The sequence below is a fragment of the Oncorhynchus keta genome, chromosome 37 (genome assembly GCF_023373465.1).
Source record: "Oncorhynchus keta strain PuntledgeMale-10-30-2019 chromosome 37, Oket_V2, whole genome shotgun sequence".
Classification (NCBI taxonomy): Eukaryota; Metazoa; Chordata; class Actinopteri; order Salmoniformes; family Salmonidae; genus Oncorhynchus; species Oncorhynchus keta.
Window position 1 is genome coordinate 15,279,693 of NC_068457.1, and position 18,826 is coordinate 15,298,518.

The window sequence follows — 18,826 nt, forward strand, 5'->3', positions numbered from 1 at the left end:
TCGACCCTATGCTAGGGCTGGGAATTATTAGGGACCTCACAATATGATATTATCACGATACTTAGGTGCTGATAAGATACGTATTGAAAACTGTGATTTTATTGCGATTTGATGTTACAAACATATTGCTCACCATATGTCTGCTGCAGAGGGACAAGAGACAGAGCCATGAGAAAACACGTTTTTATCAGTCATGAAAATAAAAGTGCTGACAACGAATTGGCTCCCTATTTAAAAAGAACAAGCTATGAAGAAAAAATACTGTCGTTTTGGTGCAGCTGCAGCCAACTAGCTGAAAAATAATATTGTAATATTGTCAAAAAGATACAATATATCATCAAAATAATAACCCGACATGTAACTGTAGCGATCTTTTCCCATCACTACCCAACACTGCTCATACATCTGGAGGCCAGGATACACACCACATTTATACACGCATATTCTCTCACTCACTCGCACATACACACACACACACACACACACACACACACACACACACACACACACACACACACACACACACACACACACACACACACACACACACACACACACACACACACACACACACACACGTAACGTCACAGCACCAGGCTTCTGGGGAGGGACACAGCAGTAGTGTAAAGGATCCATGCCTGGATATGATGTCTATAACCACTGAGTAACTCATTAGTACTTTGTTCTCTGGCCATAGTATTACCATAATTCACACTCTTATACAATAATATTATGTTGTAACAGCATGATCATGTGTAGGGGTTACAATCCAATGAGTCACTACCACCACAAAGTTTGAGCAGGGAGAGATATTCATGGCAGGTTAGCCAGAGGAGGGGGGGGGGGGGGGGGCAGCTGGGCACAGCTGTAACCACAGGCCACCCGGAAGTTCAGCTCATTCACACTGACTGTGTTCTGCTGGATTGCACCAAATGTCATTGCAGCTGTAGACTCAGCATTCTGTTCAGCTGGCTTTGAGTAAGGCTGTAACAAGGGATGGGGAAGTCAATAGCACCCCCGTCTGGTTAACACAGCAACCTACACCTATTTCTCAACATTCCATCTTGTTTCTTGCACTCTGGATGCGTTCCAGTTTAACTCCCAACTCAGCCACATTGAAATGAATACCACTAGGTGGAGTTAAAGGGTTACATTTCCAAATGAGACACTCCTTTCGTCCGGATTGTCACAGAGAAGAGACTATTTATCTGGAATATGTTAACCAATTATTGCAGATGGATAGTCTCCTCGAATGCACTTTTGTGTGACCTCACATACAAACCTAAGCAACAATCAAACTACCACGTAGCTGTAGATGCCAATGTAACTCCCATATACATTTTCCACGGTTCTAGCACTGCAGACACACACACATTGCACTAGAAATTTAATCTGAACATGATCAATTATCAAATCAGCTTCAGGGCATCCACACACACACACACACACACACACACACACACACACACACACACACACACACACACACACACACACACACACACACACACACACACACACACACACACACACACACACACACACACACACACACACACACACACACACACACACACACACACACACACACTATAGCGAGGTGTTCATTCCCTGTCCTATTCACATAGCCTCCAGTGTGTACTGGCCTGAGACATTAGGCCAGAAAACTCTACAAAGAAACACCTACTGTATATTGATACCAACTGCTCCACTACCACGTTCACATGGACACACACACACACACTAAACCCATCGCCCTGTTCCTCAAACGTAGGCCGCCCGGAGAGCAACAAAATAGTCTGAAGCTATTTTCTATTAATAGCTGCAGAGGCCGTGGCTGCTGGGACTAAAATGCCTCTTGCTTCATGTTTTGTTATGCTTCCTTGCTGTCTGACAGAGTTCAGGGTGAAAGGTCTTCTGGTTGGAGAGTCTGTTTGGCCTACATCTGAGGTGCCATATTTACACAACCATTACTATTTCTGCTGGCAGGCATTCAGGTCAGGCAAAGACCTGAATTAGAAAACCCAAGCAAATATGTGCCTCTTATTTTTAGAATCCCAAACACTTTTGCACATTTCAGTTTCACATCGGACGCCATCTTGCTTGGACACCGCTACTGTTGGATGTTTTAGTAATAATCACAAAACGTACAAGCTACAATAGCTACAATAGCTACAATAGCTACAATAGCTACTATAGCTAATAGCTACAATACTTTGTCATGGTCTCAAATGACTACTAAAGCTGCGAGTTATTTTAAATTATAAACTGGGTGGTTCGAGCCCTGAATGCTGATTGGCTGACAGCCATGGTATATCAGACCGTATACCACGGGTATGACAAAACATGTATTTGTACTGCTCTAATTACATTGGTAACCAATTTATAATAACAATAAGGCACCTCAGGAGTTTGTGGTATATGGGCAATATACTACGGCTAAAGGCTGTATCCTGGCACTATTCGTTGTGCATAAGAACAGCACTTAACCGTGGTATATTGGCCATATACCATGCCCCCTCGTGCCTTATTGCTTAATTGTTTCCAAGACCAAGACTGTACAACAGCAGATAAACCTGTCTCCTCTGAGCTCTGCCGGCCAATGGGAGTGAAGGGGGAACACACTGATAAGGTCCTCTCTCAGGAGCGATAGAGTTAGCTACACTGTAGCCTAGCTGAGTAATGTCTTGTTAGTTCACTAGCTCTGCAACATCCCTGTTATTAAATGTGGAGATGCTTCTGCTGCTGGGCTCTGCCTGTCTGACAAACAAGTTTACAGAGTCTCCCATCATTATTTAGGATGGATAGGCCTCCAAGAACGACAAGTTAGTTAGACTGTGATCTGTTCAGGTAGGATATATGGGCGCAATGATTGCTGGGGTCTAGCTATATGTTGTCATACAGGGGTTGCAGTTAGCTTGTTTTGGATTGTACTAGTAGCAGTGGGGCGCATTTAACTGTGTAGAGGTTGTCAGTTAACCGGACTATTTGATTTTTGACAAAACTGGCACATGGTTGATGAGTAAGGCGGACTCTGATATTTCTCAACCCACAATTAAGGATTGTTTGTGAGCTTCGTCCATGTGATTAAGTGAAGTGAAGAACACTACGATACGGAGGAGGAGGAGGGCCTAGCCCAGTTGGCTGCCACGGAAACCAGTGGTCAGGTCACAGCACTGAACAGGCAGAATGGAGAGAGGGAGCGGAGAAGAGAGAGAGAGAGAGAGAGAGAGAGAGAGAGAGAGAGAGAGAGAGAGAGAGAGAGAGAGAGAGAGAGAGAGAGAGAGATAGAGACACTCCGGGGGTAAGGTCTGTGTGCCTGCTGTTATTACAGATACATGTGCATCCAATGACAACATAAGTAAAAGTAGTGGGAACAGTATCAATTGCTAGTGCTGGTGGTACAAGTAGAAGTAGCAGCATAAAAGTGGTAGTGGGCTAATATCAGCAGTTTCAATATGGTAAAGGTAGTATGCATACTGAACCTTTATTTAACTAGGCACGTCAGTTAAGAACAAATTATTTTTTACAATGATGGCCTACAGCAGGCCAAAATTCGGACGATGCTGGGTCAATTGGGTTCTTCACGTGGGCCTCCTCACACTGACTTACCCCTCTTTTGACCCGAGTCAATCAGAGAGCTGTCTAGAACAGTACATTAGATTTTATGTTCACTCGGATGAGAACACACTGAACCACATCACAGGCTGTCTGTAGAGTTTGTTTAGCTACGAATTGATTCAAAACACCTGAATATGGACTCTGCGACATGACAATGTTGCTAGGCATAACTGTGTCACTTATTCCATAAGCTCATTCTGTGGACTTGATTAAATGTCAGCAGGATCCTATATCGGCATAGGATTCAACTGAAGCAACTGTAATCTCCCATCTACATCAATCACAACATCAATAAAATGGTAAATTCAAAACAATCCATAGGCTCCTATAGACATAACTGAATAGAGGGGACCTAGTAGTTCTACAGCATAAACGTCCGTATGCCATTCAGACTACTGTGTGTTTCTGACACCAGTGCCTTGGTTATTCTAGGTAACAACAGGCCTGGGAAAGCAGGGTGAAAAAATTTAGCAGAAATAGCTGGAATTTAGCTGAGTGTGAAGCCAGAGGAGAGGATTGGGAATTGTGGGCAGTCACCCTTTTTCATCAGGGTCCCATGCATCAATGGACTGGAATTCCAAACAACTCTTTCACCCTTCTCTGAAGCTGAAGCTAGGAAGAAGCCGTGAACGAGTGAGGCTGAAGCTAGGAAGCAGCCGTGGACGAATGAGGCTGAAGGCAGAAAACAGCCGTGGACGAGTGTGGCTGAAGCTAGGAAGCAGCCAAGGATGAGTGTTGCTGGAAAGCAGCCATGGGTCCAGGAAACAGCCGTGGACGAGTGAGGCTGAAGCTAGGAAGCAGCCAAGGATGAGTGTTGCTGGAAATCAGCCATGGGTCCAGGAAACAGCTGTGGACGAGTGAGGCTGAAGCTAGGAAGCAGCCAAGGATGAGTGTTGCTGGAAAGCAGCCATGGGTCCAGGAAACAGCCGTGGACGAGTGAGGCTGAAGCTAGGAAGCAGCCAAGGATGAGTGTTGCTGGAAATCAGCCATGGGTCTAGGAAGCAGCCATGGATGAGTTACTTTCCCTCATCTACTATAAATGTCTACAGAAAAAAACAGAATGATTCAGACACGTAAAACATAACCTACAGCACCCAAGAACGATTTTTCTTTCTCCTTTTTTAGGAATGACTGTGTTAGGAATTATTGTATCTCAAAAAGTTAAGTACAAAATATGAAATTCTTGGATGTGGGAGTGGTACTCCCATCCTAAAAGTGATTTATTTCTTCTCCCTCATAGTGATACTGAGTCTCAGTAGGAACAGCATGCGAATGGAAACTAGATGCCAAACTTCATGTTCTCGAAAAACATGCACAAATCATTTCTGCTTATGCCGATCTTATCTCACTTGAGCAGAACTGTACCGATGTTAGAGAGTTTTGACACAGACAAATCCTAGATGGAAATTAAAGCACAAGGTAAATGAAGACTTATAGTTGTAATAATTTGTTAATGACACTTGTTTTCAGTGCTTCTCTCTCCAAATAAGATAGAATTCACATCGCAAATAAATTCACATGTAAAAGGTCATTTTGAAAGAATGTGTGAATCTCAAACAGCAGTAGCCTATTGTGAAATGGAAACATACTGCAGCCGGACACACAACTTGTGTGTCAAATAGAATGTATCTTATTAAACCCTCCTGGCAGACGGAAGTAGACCTGGCCTATAAAGCACTTCCTTCCTTCAGGCTCATTCTCTAATAGTGACAGGAAATGAAAACTGCTCGACTTCCTCGGCCTGATGAAGTCTACAGGTCCCGCTGGCATAAGGGCCGGCCTGTACGGCCCTCTATTACAGATGAACAGAGGCACAGAGAAACAGCAGCACCTCTAAACTAGTCTTCAGGTGACATGCAAGATGGTAATAACCGTAGAGCAAAATACCTGAGTCCAACTCTCCAAGCTTTGTGATCTTGAGCAAGTGTGTAGGTAGTCTATATGCGTGTTCTACTGAACAGCCACAAACATGGTAATCAGTGATATTGACTTGAGGGGAACGGAGGGCCTCTTGCACAGCCACTATTCCATTTCACATGGGCTGAAAGCCCAGGTCTGTTTGAAATACATTGCTTGTGAATTTCTCCATGTGAAGATTTAGCCTTTGTATAACAGATTGCCACAGTTCATATTCAACTAAATGAATAAATAAATTGAATTCATGAACCCAATACCCAGTACAAAGACTTATATTGGAGCAGTGTGAGGGTTTGAAATGGCTTAAATCATATACATGCTTTTCCCATGACTGACCACATTAATGTGTGAGCCCTTGTAAGGAGAGACTTAATTGGCAACAGACACTGAGATTTGGCAACGGAAAATCATGTTTACTTTACATGTGGTTCTATTTCAGTAGATACCCCTTTTTCTCAAAGGAGAGATCACTTTCCATGTAGACAAATAATAAACCTAAACCATGCCCCAAAATTCCATTTGTTTAGTGAAATGACTGCTAATAAACAGTATATATTTCACACTACAGTTGTGAAATATAGCACCCAAAAACATTTTAAAGCACTGAAAATCGTACTAAAATCCAGCATTCAATATTACAAACTAACTGAATGATCACCCTCAGCCAGATCGTATGTCATGCAACCCTTTGTGGCATCCAACCCCTGTGTTTGAACAAACCCACAGTTTTGAATGTTTTCCTCTCCTGGCAGGGAGAACAGACGGTTGGTTATTTTCATTTCTCCAAGCTATAGAACATCATCCTAGTATGATTTTTCTACTGCATAAACATTCCACTGTATCTCTCACAGAGACAGCAGGAGCACTTCACTCTGTGGATCACCTGAGGGAGCCATCTTGAGATAATGCAGAAGCCAAAGGTCTGTAGCCTTTAGTGGTGATGGTGGGCTAGCACTGGTTGTATAGCCTGACGCATGATCTGTTTGTGCTGTCTTGTCATAGGATAAGAGTCCGAAGAGCACAGAGCTCTGGGACCAGGCTAGTAGTTGTAGGAATGGTGTGTCAATGTGTCTCCTGATAAACCAACAAATAGTCCCCTTTCATACACAAATCCAATAACATGCTATCTTCACTTCTAGGATTTTCTTTGTCTTAGGGTCCACTTTTTCAGTCAGATAGCGTCTGTAATTGACGGATAAATAATAGAGATGTAAAATGCAAGCAACAACTCTAAAAAACAATCTGACCCAGATAGCATGGTGTCGGTCGATAGTGACAACTGCTACAACAAATGACATTCTGAGTGAAATTAGATTAGAACTCTAGCGGCAGAGGATTCGCAGACGCAAGTCCCCGGTTGATTTCCCCAAGGGGAAGGATGCGAGGGGGAAAAATGCGAACCAGTTATTTCTGCCGGTGTGGCATGCAGACGCACTGTCTTCTTTCTGCAATTAGCTTCATCATTTGATTGAAGTCCGGCCAGGGAACAATAATTGTCAGATGACATTCACAGAGACTTATTTTCGAGCTAAAAACAGAGCTGCGATTCAGCACTACGTGAAAAAGCGAAGTGGGCAAAAGGGATGGCAGGTTGAACCAATCCAGACACTACTACACACACTGAAAAACATTCCGGAGATGTCTCTGTCAAGGTCGTCACCCCCCTCTTTAAAGAAATGTGTGTGCGGGCGTGCGTGCGTATGTGCAGAGTGTAAGGTGGGGTAGCTTTTAGGCAAGATCGAGTTGAAATCAAAACCCTTTCCTAAAAGATCCCAGTGTGATCCACTGGTGATCAATCAACTGGACTTGCCTAAACAGCACTGTAGCCTGAAGACAGACCTCACGATGACTATGCTGAGGAGACACGCTCAGAACACGTCCAGAACAGAACACTACCTAACCTTCTTTGAACACATGCATCCAGTTAGACCTGCAGTCTACAGTCTTTGAACAGGTACAGGCAGTTATCAATGGTCTTTGAACACATGCATCCAGTTAGACCTGCAGTCTGCGGTCTTTGAACAGGTACAGGCAGTTATCAATGGTCTTTGAACACATGCATCCAGTTAGACCTGCAGTCTGCGGTCTTTGAACAGGTACAGGCAGTTATCAATGGTCTTTGAACACATGCATCCAGTTAGACCTGCAGTCTGCGGTCTTTGAACAGGTACAGGCAGTTATCAATGGTCTTTGAACACATGCATCCAGTTAGACCTGCAGTCTGCGGTCTTTGAACAGGTACAGGCAGTTATCAATGGTCTTTGAACACATGCATCCAGTTAGACCTGCAGTCTGCGGTCTTTGAACAGGTACAGGCAGTTATCAATGGTCTTTGAACACATGCATCCAGTTAGACCTGCAGTCTGCGGTCTTTGAACAGGTACAGGCAGTTATCAATGGTCTTTGAACACATGCATCCAGTTAGACCTGCAGTCTGCAGTCTTTAAACAGGTACAGGCAGTTATCAATGGTCTTTGAACACATGCATCCAGTTAGACCTGCAGTCTGCGGTTTTTGAACAGGTACAGGCAGTTAATCAATGGTCTTTGAACACATGCATCCAGTTAGACCTGCAGTCTGCGGTCTTTGAACAGGTACAGGCAGTTATCAATGGTCTTTGAACACATGGTCTCGATTGTTTTGACAGGAGGTCTTCTCTAGGTCACTTGACTTGAGAATGTCTCTCTGCGTGTCTGTCTCTGTCTATGCCAGCTAGACTAGAACACGTACATTATACAGTGGAAACTGTCTATAGCAGCACTGAGCATCAACCAACCTGTAGCTCAGAGGAGTTTTCCTCATTCAATCTTACACTAACAGTGCTTGCACAAACTTAACCTCATCGCTAACCCTAACAGTAAACATTTGGGATTACATGTCTAAACTTAACCCGTCACATTTCTCGCCTAAATAAACCATTCACATTTATTAATGCCCTCAAGGCATTATGGCCAAACAGTTCTATTTTGTTTCACCAGACCAGTGGACATTTCTCCAAAACGTACGATCTTTGACCCCATGTGCAGTTGCAAACCGTAGTCTAGCTTTTTAATGGCGGTTTTGGAACAGTGGCTTCTTCTTTGCTGAGCGGCCTTTCAGGTTATCGATATAGGACTCGTTTTACTATGGATATAGATACTTTTGTACCTGTTTCCTCCAGCATCTTCACAAGGTCCTTTGCTGTTTATCTGGGATTGATTTGCACTTTTCGCACCAAAGTATGTTCATCTCTAGGAGACAGAACGCGTCTCCTTCCTGAACGGTACGACGGCTGCGTGGTCCCATGGTGTTTATACTTGCTATTGTTTGTACAGATGAACGTGGTACCTTCAGGCATTTGGAAATTGCTCCCAAGGATGAACCAGACTTGTAGAGGTCCACATTTCTTTTCTGAGGTCTTGGCTGATTTCCCCATGATGTCAAGCAAAGAGGCACTGGGTTTGAAGGTAGGCCTTGAAATACATCCACAGGTACACCTCCAATTGACTCAAATTATGTCAATTAGCAGAAGCTTCTAAAGCCATAACATCATTTTCTGGAATTTTCCAGGCTGTTTAAAGCCACAGTCAACTTAGTGTATGTAATCTTCTGACCCACTGGAATTGTGATACAGTGAAGGTTATAAGTAAAATAATCTGTCTGTAAACAATTGTTGGAAAAATTACTTGTGTCATGCACAAAGTAGATATGGTGCGTTAACAAGAAATTTGTGGAGTGGTTGAAAAACTGGTTTTAATGACTCCAACCTAAGTGTACGTAAACTTCCGACTTCAACTGTGTATCCACAGTAAAATGAGTCCTATATTGACATAACCTGAAAGGCCGCTCAGCAAGGAAGAAGCCACTGCTCCAAAACCGCCATAAAATAGCCAGAGTACGGTTTGCAACTGCACATGGGGACAAAGATTGGACTTTTTGGAGAAATGTCCTCTGGTCTGATGAAACAAAAATATAATTGTTTGGCCATAATGACCATTGTTATGTTTGGAAGAAAAAAGGGGAGGCTTGCCAGAGAACACCATCCCAACCGTGAAGCACGGGGGGGCAGCATCATGTTGGGGGGGTGCTTTGCTGTAGGAGGGACTGGTGCAATTCACAAAATAGATGACATCATAAGGGAGGAAAATGATGTGGATATATCGACGCAACATCTCAAGACAGTCAGGAAGTTAATGCTTGGTCCCAAATGGATCTTCCAAATGGACAATGACCCCAAGCATACTTTCAAAGTTTTGGCAAAATGGCTTAAGGACAACAAAGTCAAGGTATTGGAGTGGCCATCACAAAGCCCTGACCTCAATCTTATAGAAGATTTGTGGGCAGAACTGAAGAAGTGTGTGCGAGCAAGGAGGCCTACAAACCTGACTCAGTTACACCAGCTCTGTCAGGAGGAATGGGCCAAAATTCCCCCAACTTATTGTGGGAAGCGAGTGGAAGGCTTCCTGAAACATTTGACCCAAGTTAAACCATTTAAAGGCAATGCTACCAAATACTAATTGAGTGTATGTAAACTTCCGACTTCAGCTGTATATCAATAATACTATAATAATGTTATCCTGTCAACTTATAGGAGGGGAGAAACATTAGGTAACTGCAGCTAAAAGAGTTGCCAGTATAAATCACAAGTAAGGAGTGAAGGGGTAATGACATCGGGCCAGTTTGAATAACTCTTTGAGATAACGTCTAGTAACTAAATGAGTACATACTTATCCTAAATGAGTATGATGTGGACGTATCAGTGAAATGCACATGCGCCAACAAGAACTATATGAAGAGTTTCATTCCAAAACACTATAGAGCAATTTTTCAGAGATGTTGGTAAATGAACTTTTATTGTTTTAAGAAATTATAAAAGAGATTGGTGCCACAGTGTCTCCTGACCCCTCCTGTCTCAGCCTCCAGTATTTATGCTGCATTAGTTTATGTGTCGGGGGGCTAGGGTCAGTTCGTTATATCTGGAGTACTTCTCCTGTCCTATCCGGTGTCCTGTGTGAATTTAAGTATGCTCTCTCTAATTCTCTCTTTCTTTCTTTCTTTCTTTCTCTCTCTCGGAGGACCTGAGCCCTAGGACCATGCCTCAGGACTACCTGACATGATGACTCCTTGCTGTCCCCAGTCCACCTGGCCGTGCTGCTGCTCCAGTTTCAACTGTTCTGCCTGTGATTATTATTATTTGACCATGCTGGTCATTTATAAACATTTAAACTGTTCTGTTCTGTTCTGTTCTGTTATAATCTCCACCCGGCACAGCCAGAAGAGGACTGGCCACCCCACATAGCCTGGTTCCTCTCTAGGTTTCTTCCTAGGTTTTGGACCTTCTAGGGAGTTTTTCCTAGCCACCGTGCTTCTACACCTGCATTGCTTGCTGTTTGGGATTTTAGGCTGGGTTTCTGTACAGCACTTTGAGATATCAGCTGATGTACGAAGGGCTATACAAATACATTTTATTTGATTTGATTGGTGTGTTTTCCCCCCTATGGCATGGGGTTGTTCAATGACAGTATTTGCTTAAAATCTATCACTTCATGGTTTCATATCAGAGGGAGAAATAACCATATTATTTTCAAAATGCTTTATGTACGCATCACTCAGAGAAATAAGTAGTTTTGCTATGTTTTACACAGACAAATGTAGCAAACACAACAAAAGAAATTGACATCAATATTTAAAACATATATATATATATATTTTGTTGATATATCATTAAATACAGTAATATGAGATTTGCATTTTAGTAATTTAGCAGATGCTCTTATCCAGAGCGACTTACAGTAAGTGCATTCATCTTAAGATAGCTGGGTGAGACAACCTTCGCTGTCTTCAAACTCCCTGTCATAGATGAGCCAAAGGCGCAGGGTGCATGTAACACCACATCTTTAATAAAGTGAAACCTTCACACAAAAAAAACGCTTATACAGAAACCGACCGTGAACAAACCGTGGCGCACGCAAGCACACGCAATCGCACGTGCAATTGCACGCGCGCACACACACACACACACACACACACACACACACACACACACACACACACACACACACACACACACACACACACACACACACACACACACACACACACACACACACACACACACACAGAAAATAAATAATTACCCACAACATTAGGTGGGAAAAAGGCTGCCTAAGTATGATTCCCAATCAGAGACAACGATAGACAGCTGCCTCTGATTTTGAACCACACTTGGTCAAAAACAAAGAAATAGAAAACATAGAATGCACACCCAAATCACACCCTGACCTAACCAAATAGAGAAATAAAACGTCTCTCTAAGGTCAGGGCGTGACACAACCACATATCACAGTCAAATATACAGGATACGAACATTCCATTCCAGCTAAACAATGTATATATAGCATTTTGGCAAGAATAAGACTATTTCTTACACACATCTAAAATCTATTAATTTAAAATTTGAGAATAGTAATATTTTACACACACGTGAAGGCACCCATTAGCGATAATTTCTGATGAAAAAACACAAATGTGAAAAATAGGTGGATATAGCATATTGGAAATAAACTCTTCATATGCTATACTGTACAGAATGTGCATTAAATTAAGTCATATATGCCTGGATGAGTCTCAGGCCTACTTAGCAACAACGGAACATAAACAGTAAACATACAGTATGTCCAGTAATGGCCTTTTCCTGTTATAGCCTGACAGAAGCATCAAGCTGGTGTCTTTAGTAGAATGACTCAATAAGATAAACTAAGACACCCAAGCTACTGCTTTTCTCCTTCTCTTCCCCCTTTTTCTTCTTTCCACTCGTTCACTCTTAAACCATTAATGGAAGTGATGTACAAAAATAGGTCCTGAATGTAAACCTTCTAGTTCCTCACAAACCTCAACAAACTGGTTTCACTTCCTGTTCGTGGATCACATCGGAAAATAATAATTACTCTACTCTGAATCTCTTACCTGAGTAGTTGGTCGAAATGTTCAATTCGGTATCTTGTGATTTCATTAGGCCGATCTGACACAGAATCAATACAGAATCAACACCCACTAATCAACACCCAACACCCACTAAGGGAATCCAAAGATAGACTGTCAAATGGCAATTTATGACATGATAAGCAAGCTACAAAACAAAATATGATATGACAAAAACATGTTCGAAAAAACTGAATACACTACAGCATGTATCCACTAGTTGTGCTTGCCAGCATCTGTAGGAATAGACTAGTGGGATACCACTATCTTATCTAAATATTGTGGAGAAGAAGAAGCAACCCTGCTTTATCTCAATTATACATAATGTATGCAGTGGTAGGATATCCAAAAACAGAGTTACGACCTTGTTAGAGTTTAATATGATAGGCCTTGGGAGTGATCCAAAAACCATAAATCCCAAACCACCTTTGTCAGTTTCGGTTTGCAATTAATGTTCCCTGTACTCTCAATAGGTGCCCTTGGGGTTTTAGGCTGGGTTTCTGTATAAGCACTTTGTGACATCTGCTGATGTAAAAAGGGTTTGATAAATACATTTGATTGATTGATTGATTGATTGATTGATTGATTGGTTGTACCGTCCGAGGATTTCGGGATGAGAAATTACACACCCAAGGAGGCAACACCCAATTACACCCAGGTAGACGATTTGATTGTAGACTTCAAAGGAGCCTTCTAGAGATAATAGATAGCAGATCAAACACACTTTTCATCACCATAACTGAATCAGAGACCCAAAATACTTGATGTGTTACATCATATGCTGTTGATGTCAACTAGTTTAGAACTTCTGGTAACGAGGAACTACCTGTCCTTTCCGTTGCCATATACCTGACAAACCTAGCAAACCTGACATGTTGGTTTTGGAATTGAGTATTTTAAACAACGTGGCACCGTCATAAAATGCCACCTTTCCAACTAATTTTGCCCTGCTAGAGCTGCCTGTAAGCTGTAAGTGCCGTTATTATGAATTGGAAACGACTCGGAGCAACAACGGCTCAGACGCGAAGTGGTATGCCACACAAGCTCACAGAACGGGATCGCCAAGTGCTGAAAAGCGTAAAAATGGTCTGTCCTCGGTTGCAACACTCACTACCGAGTTCCAAACTGCCCCTGGAAGTAATGTTAGCACAAGAACTGTTCGTCGGGAGCTTCATGAAATGGGCTTCCATGGCCGAGCAGCCACACACAAGCCTAAGATCACCATGTGCAATGCCAAGCATTGGCTGGAGTGGTGTAAAGATTGCCGCCATTGAACTCTGGAGCAATGGAAACACGTTCTCTGGAGTGATGAATCACGCTTCACCATTGGGCAGTCCAACGGACAAATCTGGGTTTGGCGGATGCCAGAAGAACGACACCTGCCCGATTGCATTGTGTCAACTGTAAAGTTTTTTGAGCAAGAATAAAGGTCTGGGGTTGTTTTTCATGGTTCGGGAAAGGCCCCTTAGTTCCAGTGAAAGGAAATATTAAACCAACAGCATACAATGACATTGTAGATGATTCTGTGCTTCCAACTTTTTGGCAACTGTTTGGGGAAGGCCTTTTCCTGATCCAGCATGAAAATTCCCCGTGCACAAAGCGAAATCCATACAGAAATGATATGTCGAGATTGGTGTGGAAGAACTTGACTGGCCTGTAAAGAGCCCTGACCTCAACTCCATCGAACACCTTTTGAATTAATTGGAATGCCGACTGCGAGCCAGGACTCATCGCCCAACATCAGTTCCCGACCTCACTAACGCTCTTGTGGCTGAATAGAAGCAAGTACCCGCAGCAATGTTCCAACATATAGTGGAAAGCCGTTCCCAGAAGAGTGGATACTGTTATAGCAGCAAAGCGGGGACCAACTCCATATTAATGCCCATGACTTGGAATAAGATGTTCGACGGGCAGGTGTCCACTTACTTGTGTAGTGTACTGTAGCTCGAAGGGATAATACCAGTGTCACGAGTCCGACCGAGGGTGTTTCCCCTTCCCGGGAGGGTGGCGCTCGGCGGTCGTCGTCACCGGCCTATTAGCTGCCACTGATTGTTTTTCCTCCCCCTCCTTGTATGTTTAGTGGTAACACCTGTTCATGTTTAATTAGTTTGTCTTTATTAGACAGCCGGCCCGCCTGGTTGTTGTGCGGGATTATTTCTATGTAACCTTCGGCTCTGTTGTAGAGGTACGTGTTAGTGCCTGGTCGTGATTTTTTCGATTGTACTTTTTGATTCCCTGTGGTTGGGAATGTAACTTTTGTGAACACCCTGTGGTGCGTTGGTGCTATTAAAAGATGCACAGCATTGAACTCTGTCTCCTGCATTTGACTCCACACCCACGACACCCGGAGCATTACAACCTTTCACAGGAAAGATACTGCCTCTACTCCTGCATCCTAGAGCATCAAAGTCACCATAGTTTGACTGTCAGCAAAAAAAGGAAATAATTTCTGTTGCCTCTGTTTAATCGATTTAAATATAAATGTAATTCAATTATATTATATTCAATCACATTCAGGCTTGTAGGAAATTCCCACCATTCACACTGACTGAGTTTCCTGAATCATAGGTCTATGTCACATTCATTGCCCTGTTTTGGGGAACAACAACATAATGGGGAAGGGTCCACAAATCGTGAGACAGCTCATTTTTTTCATGTGTATGTCTTTGACCCAGTGACAGTTCAGTTCACACTGGTGAGAATCAACTCAGTGCCATCAAAACGCGTTGTCACGTGCTGCCAAAGCATCGCTACATGAACGTAATTCCAGGTTTAGCGCTACACGGGATCCCTGGGACGTCCCAACACTAACGCTAACCCTAACCTTAACCTTAACCCCTCCATTTACCCCAGGGCTCTCCAACCCTGTTCCTGGAGAGCTATCGTCCTGTAGGTTCTCGCTCCAACACCAGTTGTAACTAACTTGATTCAGGTTATCAACCAGCTAATTATTAGAATCAGGTGCGCTAGATTAGGGTTGGAGTGAAAACCTACAGGATGGTAGCTCTCCGGGAAGAGGGTTGGGGAGCCCTGCTTTACCCTAACCTTAACCGTAACCAACCTTTAGCCCTTAACTTAACCATTTTAAATGTAAACTTCAGGTATGAGCGTCCTAAGGATCCCAGATAGCAAGGGAGTCCACTAGAGATGGAGGGGGGGGCATCATTACACCTTTCAACTAGACTGGAGCATGTGGACAGCTGCCAAATATGCAGCCATTAAAGCCACAGCTAAAAATAAATCCCAAGTATGTTTTTGTAAGGATTTCATTATGGGTCTGACTGCTGCAGCCACTCTGCAGATGCTGTTACATGCAGGCACTCTCTCCTATTAACTATGAAAATATGAAACAAATCATCTCTAATTATCAAAAGACAAGAAATGGAAATATAAACACGTGTCACCTTCGGGCCTACTCCGGAATGTTGTACAGCGCCTTCAGAAAGTCTTCATACCCCTTAGGTTGTTACACATAAGTTGTTGCATAAGTTGTTACACATTCTGTTGTGGTACAGCCTGAATTCAAAACAGATTAAATCTTCTTCTTCTTTTTTACACATCTCAACACAATAACCCATCATGACAAAGTGAAGAGATGTCTTTAGACATTTTTGCACATTTATTGAAAATTAAATACATAAATATCTAATTTACATAATTATTCACACCCCTGAGTCAATACATGATAGAATCACCTTTGGCAGCAATTACAGCTGTGAGTTTTTCTGGGTAAGTCTAAGAGCTTTGCACACCTAGATTGCACAATATTTGCACGTTTATTATTTGTTTAATTCTTCAAGCTCTATCAAGTTGATTGTTGATCATTGCTAGACAGCCATTTATAACTTGCCATAGATTTTCAAGTCGATTTAAGTCAAAACTGTAACTAGGCCACTTAAGAACATTCAAGGCCGTCTTGGTAAGCAACTCCAGTGTATGTTTGGCCTTGTGTTTTAGGTTATTGACCTCAAATAAATTTGTCTCCCAGTGTCTATTCCGTTTCTTTTTATCCTAAAAAAACTCCATAGTCCTTGCCGATGAGAACCATATACATAACATGATGTTGACATCGCCATCGCAGTTTTATTTTAGTGTCTTATTGCAATCAGGATACATGTTTTGGAATATTTTTATTCTGTATTTTATGTTGTATTTATTACACCACTACTCTTTCTGGGGTCCAAACACACCAAGCACCCACATTTTATATAAAACCAAATTTAAAACATTGAACTATGTTTGTACTGAATGAGCTAAAGATAAAACAGTAAATGCTATAACATCCATACACCACCACATATCCACAACACAAAATGTTCAGTACCACTATACAACAATATCACAATGTGTGCGTATGCATGTACCTTGCCTTAATAACAAAGGTATTGAATACTTATTGCCTCAAGACATTTCAGCTTTTCATTTTTTTTAAAATTTGCTAACTTTTATAAAAACTTAATTCGCGGTATTGTGTGTAGGTCAGTGACACAAAATCTAAATGTAATCAACGTTAAATTCAGGCTGTAACACAACTAAATTGGTAAAAAGTCGAGGGGTGTAAGTACTTTCTGAGGGCACTGTAAATCCTCAAAGACAAACGTATGTTGTCAATATGTCATTCCTCTTGAATACCATGAAGGCTTATTTTTTACTGCGTGGAGTGCACGCATCTTCATATTTACCTCCGACTTCCAAACGATATAGGCGTGAGAACTGGACTGTTGCTGCTTCTTCTGAAGCCATCTCCGCGGTGAGAATAATGTGTTCGTGCTCCCAGTTGGAGTGACGCTGGGGCTCCTCACCAGAAACGGTAAATCCCACGCGGTATTCCGCTTTGTGCCCCTCACAGTCACGTCATAGTTAAAGGGAAAGTTTGATGTCGGGGAGAGGTCCAAGGGTGTGGAAGGACCAGATAAAGACGAAAGGGGTTGTTTCACCCTAAGATTTCTGGACCGGGCATCTGATTTCAACGCAACCGGGTGCTCAAGGGGGCTTGGCGAGGAGGAAAACGCACCTGCCTCCTCAACGCACAAACCAGGTGACCCCAAGCGGTCCCCATGGGTTCCATCTGTCTCTGTGCCACATTTCCTTATAATATCAGGGTCCAGGCTCCGAGTTTGTCGCAACTTCCTTTTGGAGATGGCTTTGGAGGCTGGAGTGGAGCAGGAGAAGACGTTCAGTAGTCCTTGACCAGATGACATCTCTATCTCCCCTCTGCACAAACGCAGCAGCGTTTGAAAAAAAACAACCTTTTCTCAGAAGTTTAGTTTAAGCGCCATAAAGAACCAAACCACGAGATAGGTCCCATCAATATACTCCTACAGTGAACCCTCGGTCCATGTGTTTTTATGCTGTCATCGTTAGAATGCCTTGGTTCAGATAAAGCGAGAGACAGAGAGCGCGCAAATGAATCCAATTCTCTGTGCGGTGTTGTTATGCATGCAGCTCAGCTCGTTCCCAAAGTGTAGTCAGAGCGGACCGCAGGATGAGAGAAGTTTCTCAGCTGATTACCCTCGCCGCCGCTCCTCTAATCCGTCCAATGCGCTCCTGTGGCTGTTAAGACTGCGCACTCGTTTTGCTCCAAAGAGCAAAACCAGTGCATACAAATGTCTTCCCCGGGTCTTTACCTGCATCTTTCAAGTTTGTATCATAAATTAATTGTATAGCCTACATAGGTTGGGCCTATGTGATGTATAGCTGCATAGCCTAACTTTCACTTTGTTGAAATAAAGCACAACTAAAGCTGGCCGATTGAGGACATGGCATAAAGATTAATCATCGACCTAAAGCCATAATCCATAAATGAGGATTAATCCTATAGTCTAGTCTATTTTACTATAATTCACATTTGTACATTACATTGGGACACATGGCGCGTGTGTCTTACCCTCAAAATAAATATCATGGTCTGGTTATCTTGCTCTCTGCATTTTCGCACCACAAGTTTCTCAGATGTTGTGAGAAAGACTGTCAGGCACAATGTTGCTATATATGGGTTAGCTGCTATGAGGCACGTTTGGCCAGAAGGAGCTCAGACTTGGCTCCTTCCTTCCAACTCAACTCTACCAGTGTTAACATTGTAAAGGGACATTTCGTCTTTTGAGAAGCTCAGGGTTATAGGGGCATGGCTTCCTCTTTCTATAATTCTCCCAGCTTTCACTCTCTCAATTCAATTCAAGGGCTTTAATGGCATGGGAAACATATGTTAACATTGCCAAAGCGTGTGAAATAGATAATAAACAAGAGTGAAACAAATGATACAAATTAACAGTAGACATTAAACTCACAGAAGCCCTTAAAAAATAAATTTCAAATGTCACATGATGTC

At 42.6% G+C, this 18,826-nt stretch overlaps 1 protein-coding gene across 2 annotated transcripts in view; it reads right to left on the minus strand.

Moving 5' to 3' along the window:
* LOC118372276 (rho GTPase-activating protein 6-like) overlaps positions 1–18,315 on the minus strand; it is an 83,102-nt gene extending 64,787 nt beyond the window's left edge. Inside the window, exon 1 of one of the 2 annotated variants that reach the window (XM_052499243.1) lies at positions 17,181–18,315. In XM_052499243.1, coding sequence (XP_052355203.1) covers positions 17,181–17,699 — 519 coding nt within the window. In that variant the 5' untranslated portion in view covers positions 17,700–18,315. The remainder of the gene's footprint in view (positions 1–17,180) is intronic. The other variant, XM_052499242.1, reaches the window with a different exon arrangement.
* Positions 18,316–18,826: the final 511 nt, after the last annotated feature.